At 33.9% G+C, this 8725-nt stretch overlaps 1 protein-coding gene across 1 annotated transcript in view; it reads left to right on the top strand.

The window, feature by feature from the left end:
* The first annotated feature begins 1994 nt into the window (after nucleotides 1-1994).
* The window catches only part of LOC143049608 (scavenger receptor cysteine-rich domain superfamily protein-like), a 30947-nt gene continuing 24216 nt past the window's right edge, over nucleotides 1995-8725 (top strand). The window contains exons 1-3 of the mRNA XM_076223208.1: nucleotides 1995-2133; nucleotides 3596-3759; nucleotides 4212-4359. Of these exons, the coding sequence (XP_076079323.1) occupies nucleotides 2114-2133; nucleotides 3596-3759; nucleotides 4212-4359 (332 nt within the window). The 5' untranslated portion in view covers nucleotides 1995-2113. The remainder of the gene's footprint in view (nucleotides 2134-3595; nucleotides 3760-4211; nucleotides 4360-8725) is intronic.

Below are 8725 nucleotides of genomic sequence, written 5' to 3'. Positions count from 1 at the left end.
AATACGTCAAACAAAATTAATATATTACGATTACAACTATCAGTATTGGCACGACGGGTGCCACATGTGGAGCAGGGTCTGCTTACCCTTCCGGAGCACCTGAGATCACCCCCATTTTTTGATGGGGTTCGTGTTGCTTGGTCTTTGGTTTTCTATGTTGTTTCCTCTGTGCTGTTGTTTGTCTGTTTGTCTTTATGTTTTTGGAGATGGCGTTGTCAGTTTATTTTCTATTTTTGAGTTTGACTCTCACTCTGGTATCTTTTGTCCCTCTTTTATCGAAATTCACAATTACGTGATCTCACCATTTTTTTGTAATTTTGAAAACAAGTGAGAAAACAAGCCTTTTTATTTTTCTTAACGTGACGATTATCATGATTAAATCACATGTCACAGTGGCACCTTCACAAATATATTTGACGTAACATCCGAGAGGAAACGGTGATGCTGACATGCCTATTTTTTGTATTACACCCAGTGCCCACGGGCAATATGCTGACATCTTCTTATTTCTATCTTTTATTATAAACAAAATATTTAAATGATTAGATTAAAATCCTTGATGAAAAATAAATGATAATTTAGAATCATTTAGCATACTTATTATATTAAAAAAAATATTACTAAAAAACCAAGTTACATTGTCTCTTTTTTGTAAGTCCACATTTCTCTATTAATGCACGATCTAAATTTGAATTATGCGTTTATTAATTAGAGGAATTGTTAACAGTATACATAAATCGTGTATATATGCATTGCTTTATTTCTATATCATGTATATTTGAATGCTCTTTTCTGTCCTTTTCTGTCTTTTTCGGTTCTTTTTTGGTCCTTTTCGGTTCTTTTCTGTAAACCGTCGCTCCTTTTCTGTAAATCGTTGGACCGAATGCATACTGGCATCTATAGATATAAGACCGTCAAAATGTCCCAAAGACTAGTAAATTGAGACACATACACATCGTATATGTCATCTAGTTCGTGCTTGCGACTTTTAAATTAATGTTTTGTCGATTTCAGTTGTTCTTCCTAATAACTCTATTTCAGCAGTTTTGGTGTAAGGAGTACACTCCTGTTAATTAACGAAGTCCACATACTTAATTTTGACATATAGGGCATGAGTGTGAATATTAATATCCACAAGCGTAACATTTTAACTAAGATCTTTAGACGTCATGTACGACTGGAAAGAGGACATGTTACTGCTAAGAAATTGGCCGTTGACAATTTGATAGATGAAGTCATTGCGTTTGTTAAGATCATCAAAAGAGGCTATTTTGATAATTTTTTTCAGTTTTCAAATACTTTAAGAACATTTGAAGCTCCAATCAAAAAAATAAATCAAAAGATATGAATAATGATAATTGACACACTTCAAATGATTTAAACTTATTTAAAAAAAACCAAAAAACTAACGGAACAACGTCTTCTTTGGCGATCTTGTCTTTTGGCAGTAAAAACAAATTTATTTTAAAATCCAGCAGGAAAATAGTGACCTGATCATATCTTCACCTTTGACAGAAGTACTTCCAAAGAATGATTATGATTTGCTAATTATTCTAAATATAATTTCTTTCCAGATATACTTGGCTTTATCTGTGTATGACTCAAATGAACATAGTAAGTAAAAATGTTATATAGATATTTGAACTAAATATGGAGTTTGCTAATGCATATTGTTATTGAAAAATACTCATCTTCGCTAGCCAAGGGTTACGATCCACTCCCCTCCTCTCCACCCTTGGCAGATTACGCCAACATTTGTGATAAAAATGTTGCGCCATCTATCGAAAGATTACAGTCACGCCCATTCCGAATACATTATTCTTGACCAATGGTGGAGATCGTAACCCTTGGATAGCGAAGATGAAAAATACTATATGAAAACAATTATATTCGAATAGAGGATATGTTAGACATATCGAAACAATAACTTATGAAATGCACGAGTCTAAAAATATACCCGCATAACTATTTATTTTTTTGTATTGTAGCGCCGATTCGTTTTGAGGGCGGTAAGACAAAATACGAAGGCAGAGTTGAGATTTTTCACAGCGGTCTTTGGGGAACCATATGTGGGCGGGGTTTTGATGAGAGTGATGCTAGGGTTGTTTGCCGTATGTTAGGAAAAGATTTATTGTGAGTATTATGTAGTATGTTTAAATGTATAGAGTAAACTATGTCTTTTTTGAAAAGCGATTTTTTTCAAAGAACATGATTATAATTGAGAATCGTTGATCGGAACAAAGAATTGTAGTGCTTTCCGCCGGAGTTTTCACCTCAAGTTTTAATTTTTTATAAAGATCTGCATAATACCTCGATATCGATTGTTTAATTCAGACAAATATCCAACATAAAAAAAAGGATAAGGATGTAAACTACTAATGCAAATTGGAAAATATCTTATTTTAAAAAAATCGATATGCAAATACGCTATGACAGACAGCAACCAATGACAACCCCTCATGGAGCATAACTAGTAAAATTTGATTTAAAAGATTGACTCATCAGACCCACAAGGAGCTCATAAAACAGCATTAAAGAGACTAAAACACAATGTATAGATCTACGAGTACTTACAGTTATTATACCCCAGGCAACGAAGTTGCGGAGGGTATAATGTTTTTGACCCATCCGTCCGTCATTACGTCAGTCTTGTTCTTGTCATCGCAACTCCTCTTAAACCGCACAACGGAATTTTATGAAACCTTTTTTAAAAGATAATAAGGACATACTATGTAGATGTGCATATCGACAGGAAATTAGGAATCATTTTTTTTCTAGGAGTTACGACCCTTTGAACTTATTTGTCTCAATATACTACAGCAACAGTTTGCCATCAAAACTCCTTTGAAACCTCATAACAGAACTTCATGAAACCTTTTAGATAATAAGGACATATTATGTAGATGTGATTATCGACAGGAAAATAATATTCATTTTTTTTCTTACAGTTATTTTATTTATCGAGTGACAATGTGAGGTCTGGGGGTATGTGATCGCGCTTACTAAGGTTCTTTAATTTAAAAAGCTAAATAAGACAATAAGGAACGCCAAAATCTGAACATTTGAAAGCTAGGGATGTATATATACGAAGACACTGTAAAAGCTTTCCAACCAAAATGTCCGTACAAATATGGTCAAATCCACTTAAAGCAGCCTTTACATGAGAGAATTTGACTGTACTCTCTGACAAATTTATTATTTAATCCAAACAGTTTCTGTCCAATAGTATAAGCACCAAAGTACTACGGATCAAATGATTCCCTCGAACAAGCATTCAACCAGCACTGCATGGAATCGATCCGTTGTTGATAGATGAAAAACATGCAGATGTAGTAGATTGTGCGCCGGAAACTCTTTTCTAGATTCACCTTCATCTGGAAAGCTCACAACTAAACATTTGAAAGCTAAAAATTTATCACGAAAATGGACACCTTTGACTTAGAGCGTTATCGATGAAGGTATATTCAGAAAATTGATTCGAATTTCGAGTTGTTGTGCCGTCAGTTTACAAACTAATTTATGTTAGCCATATATATCTCGTGTTATTTATATTCGACAAAAATTAAATAGTAGGAGAAAATCTTATATTTTGCAGACATCCAGTTATATTTCCGGGATCTCATTTCGGTAGCGGCAATGGTACGATCTGGCTTAGTGACCTTGATTGTGTCAGTCACGAAGCTGATATATCCTTATGCACAAACAGCGGATGGGGAACACACAGCTGCAGACACGGAGAAGATGTGGGCCTGAATTGCGGTAAGAACGTTAAGATCATTTGGAGATTTTGGTAACGTGAACATCCCAGTATTTTCATTTATCTGGCTCCTTAGTATAACCGACCATATATACGTCTTCATGTAAAGGAGAATACCATATTGTGACCTGATTTGTAAAACTATAATAAGATATTTTGTTTTAGGCAATCAAATAAAATGTTTTCAGTTTGTACGTTTTAGCATTACTGTTTTTATCAAATAACGAAAGTTCTAAAAAGTAAAATAATAAAAAATACCGAACTCAGAGGAACATTATAACCGGAAAGTCCCTAATCAAATGAAAAAGTCAAAAGCTCAAACACATCAAACGAATACCATGTAGAAAATGGTAGATTAAACAACAATGTGCCAACAAAATATCCCAATTATTCCGTCTGAATATTGGTTAATATATAAATGTATCTTTTATTTCTGAAAAAAAAACCCACACAGATACAGATGTTCGTTTAGTTCATGGTAAGTCGGTGTCGGAAGGAAGATTAGAAATTTTTCATGACAACATATGGGGCACAGTTTGCAATAATAATTTTGATACTCGAGATGCAATGGTGATATGCAGAATTCTTGGATATAAAAATGCGTAAGTATAAACGTCGACTGTAATTTTTTTTTTTTTTTTATAATTTTCAAGTTGATATGTGCTAAAGGTTGATCGGGGTCAAAATTAAAATCCATAAATTGAAATGATTTCCCAAAATGTAGTTAATGTCATGTTTTTCTTTTCTTCAAAAATATGATAATGGGTCACATGGCTTCTTTTTCAAGCTACATGGTGTGCAAAATGTTAGATTTTGTATGAATTGCCCATGGAAACTCCTATTTAATGTGATAAAAAGAAAACAAACCTATAAAATCTAAAGATATAATATGAGATGTTATCTCTTATAATGTGCTTTCAGAAAGATAAAAACAAATTACGGTCACGTGCCTCGTTTTCTTGCAACAAAACAAAATAGGCAAATTCAAAACGCATTCCTTTAATATAATAACTCTTACTGACGTTAAACACTAAATCCCTTGGATGTTTTTTAGTTGATTTTTAGTCTCTGATGCATGATTTCTTTTAATTATTAATGGGTTTAGTGTTTTAACTAGCTTTCAGTAATTGAAAGTACTCTCAAATCATACTTTCGCGATAATGTTAAATCTCGTTTCACATTTCATATATGTAACACCTTTGATAAATATGTAGAATGGCGATCAATTTTCTATTCTGTTCTCGTAATATGAACAACTAATCTTTTGAATTTGTAAAAAAGATTTCTGTGCTCCATGTACTCCTTTCAACACAATTATTGACTTGGGACAGGCACATTCATACAGAATGTGGCGGTGTTAAACATGTTAGCGGGACATAAATTCCCCTAACCTGAGACAGGGGTGTAACAGTACAACATAAGAACAAACTATATGAATCATTTGAAAGAGGCTGAACTCATCAGATGGATACAAACAGAAATACTACATAGAGTGAAAGTGGCCGGGTACTTGTACATCCCAACAATAAAAAGATCCTTGCATCTCATATATTTCAGTAAAGTTGTTATTAAGGATGCTACCCAAACTAGTATGTCTGCTACATATTTTTTTTTTTCTTTTTTATCTTTTCTCGATATTGACAGTGATCGACCACCTCAAACACCAATAAACAAATTAAGTGAAACATAATCTAAAAATTCCCTATGGAAATGTAGATTCAGTACCACTAAAAAAATTCGTTTGCAATCAATGCAGTACTGTTAATACAGTACATGGCTGAAGTGTACAGGTTAATGATAATTTCTAAATAAAGGCAACAGTAGAATACCGCTGTTCGAAACTTCTAAATCGAGTGAGAAAAAAACAAACCGGGTTACAAACCAAAACTGAGGGAAACGCATCAAATATAAGAGGAGAACAACGACACAACAGAAACACAACATTAAACTGTAACACACACAGAAACGGCGTCACATTTAGCTTCTAAAAATATTTCCCAAAAATAAGATAGAATTAGGATTGATCCAAGATTAGATTTAAAAAAAATCTAATACTAATATTACATTTATTAATTACATGAAAATTACAATACTTATTAATATCAAAATGTGGCAGTCATTGTATCTTCTGAATCAAACTGTAAACCAAATATAAATCGTATAAATTTCGTTGAACCAAACTAAAATCTAATAAATGAAGCGGGTGATTTATTATCTTTACCATAAAACACAAATATAACAGAAAAAACGTTTTAAGACATTTGACAAAATCCGATGAGAATAAAAAATATAACAGTCTGAGCTGTTCAAATCAAAATGGTCTTTTCAGACTTAAACTGGCATGCCACAAAACAAGGTTCAACCTACCATGTTTATCTTTAAAAATGTCCTGTTCCAAGTCAGGAAAATGGCCATTGTTATATTATAGTTCGTTTCTGTGTGTGTAACATTTTAACGTTGTTTCCGTTGTGTCGTTTGTTTAAGAAATAATTCATGGAAGCCATAGATTGTTGGAAATTTACACATGGCCTGGGCCGTGATATTCGAATTTTATCCAACAATCTATGGCTTCCATGAATTATTTCGATTCTAATAGGACAAATACGGTCATTAAAAAACTGAAGCGTGGGTATGTGTAACCGGAGAGCACGAATTTCATTACAAAATTGCTCGTCTCCACCGGGACTCGAACCCGGTACCTCTGTGTTACAAGGCAGCGCGTATACCGACTGAGCTAAAGAAGTACTTTACATGAGGAAAAGAGGAAATTCCTTCCAGTTGATTTTGCCAATAGAGGAATTGATGCAATCAATCTCGGCAACGTTCTATGTCACAAGGAGGTAACATCTAAAATTCCTATTTATTTTCAAAATCAATCTGTTCCTATTGTATCCTACAGTTACACCAAAACCATTGCACCTAAAATATTTAACTATAAACAAGCATTGCAGGACCTTGACTTAGAACAATACTTAAAAAGCCCTCCGACATGTGACTGTTCCCACTCGCCTTATAATTACAGCCCCTCTGGTCATGTTATAACTGGAGATCTAAACATAATTCAACATGAAAATCTCCGAAAGGTGATTTCTCATGGTCCTAAGTTTAGAGAACCCCAACACATCAATTGGAACCATAACTTCAAAATAATTATGGATTCTATTGAGGACTACGCCAGAGCATGGGCTAAACGAGAAGAAGTTGAACTGGACACTTTGTCAGAATGGGTTAAAACTATCAGGTCTCTGATAAAACGTCGCATTCACAAGTTGAAAAACTGTGTTAACGATCGACCAAAGTCCATTTTCAGAGACAAAGAGGCCATGAAATGTCTATCAACTCTTCATGATACGTATGTTGTTGTTCCTGCGGACAAAGCTTCAAATAATATTGTCTTTGTATGTAAATCGTATTACTACGAATGTCTTGTAAAAGAATTGGGTATAAAGGAGCACTCAGGTAATCCCACATACAAAGACATATCATTTGACAAGGATGAGATTTTAGCAAATCATAAGTCCTTCATGGCTTCCATAAACATTACATTGAACACCAAATCGGAGGACTTACCTTGTTTGTATTGGATACCAAAGCTTCATAAAATTCCGTACAAACAACGGTATATTGCTGGCTCATCTTCATGTTCCACTAAAGAATTGTCCATTAGATTGACTAAAATTTTATCCGCAGTGAAAGAGGGTCTTCAGAAATACTGTGAAACTGTTTACTCGCGTAGTGGTATTAACCATATGTGGATTCTTAAAAATTCTAAAGAACTTCTAGACAATTTTAAATCTCGGTCTATTTCTGAAATTAGTTCTATCAAAACTTTTGATTTTTCAACCCTGTATACCACCATTCCCCATGTGAAATTGAAAAATCGCCTAAAAGAAATAATCCACAATGCCTTTCAACATAAAAATGGTAGCATACGCTATAAATTTATTACTTTGGGATTTCATAAGGCATATTTCGTTAATAGTGACAAACAAAAAGGTAAAACCTGCTACACAAAAGAACAAGTGGTCAGTATGCTGGAGTTTCTTATCGACAACATATTTGTTGAGTTTGGAGGTAGACTTTTTCAACAAACTGTCGGCATTCCTATGGGAACGAACTGCGCGCCTCTCCTTGCTGACCTCTTCTTGTTTTCATATGAATCGGAGTTCCTTCAGGCACTTGTCAAAAACAAGAAGATCAAAGAAGCCAGGTTATTTAATTTCACTTTCAGATATATTGATGATGTTCTTTCCATTAACAATCCAAACTTTTCTGATTGGGTTCCATTAATATATCCACCAGAACTAGAAATTAAAGAGACAACAGACACGGCTTCATCCGCCTCATTTTTAGACTTATACCTCGAATTTGACATACACAGTCATCTTAGTACCAGAATCTATGACAAACGAGACGATTTTGATTTTGAAATTATCAATTTCCCCCACCTTAGTAGCAACATACCAACTTCACCTGCATATGGAATATACATTTCCCAACTTATTCGGTATTCAAGAGCTTGCAGCTCCTACTCAGACTTTGTAAAACGTCATCAGTGTCTGAGCAGAAAGTTGATGAACCAGGGGTATGTCAAAGAACGTCTCGTCCTTTTTCTAAAAAAGTTCATCGGAAGGTACCCAGAACTTGTTGATAAATATTCCGTATCAACTTCACAAATAATACACGATGGTCTTGAAGTATAGATTTTGCGTACTGACGTTGTTTATCATCTTAATTACGTGTTATATTATCCTTTTATTTGTCTTTATTAATATTACTTTTACTGTTGTCTGTTTTTAGAGATATCCTTTTGACGTAACTCTGTGCTTATATATCCCATCATACTTTGAACGACAAAATTATTTTATGATGTGACTCTGTACCTATGTATCTTGTCATACTTTGAATGACAAAATTATTTTATGATATGACTCTGTACCTATGTATCTAGTGCTTCCCTTAGAAAAA

This window comes from Mytilus galloprovincialis, chromosome 10, assembly GCF_965363235.1.
Source record: "Mytilus galloprovincialis chromosome 10, xbMytGall1.hap1.1, whole genome shotgun sequence".
Taxonomy (NCBI): domain Eukaryota; kingdom Metazoa; phylum Mollusca; class Bivalvia; order Mytilida; family Mytilidae; genus Mytilus; species Mytilus galloprovincialis.
The sequence above is the reverse complement of the archived record's forward strand: the minus strand, read 5'-3'. Positions and strand labels throughout refer to the sequence as shown.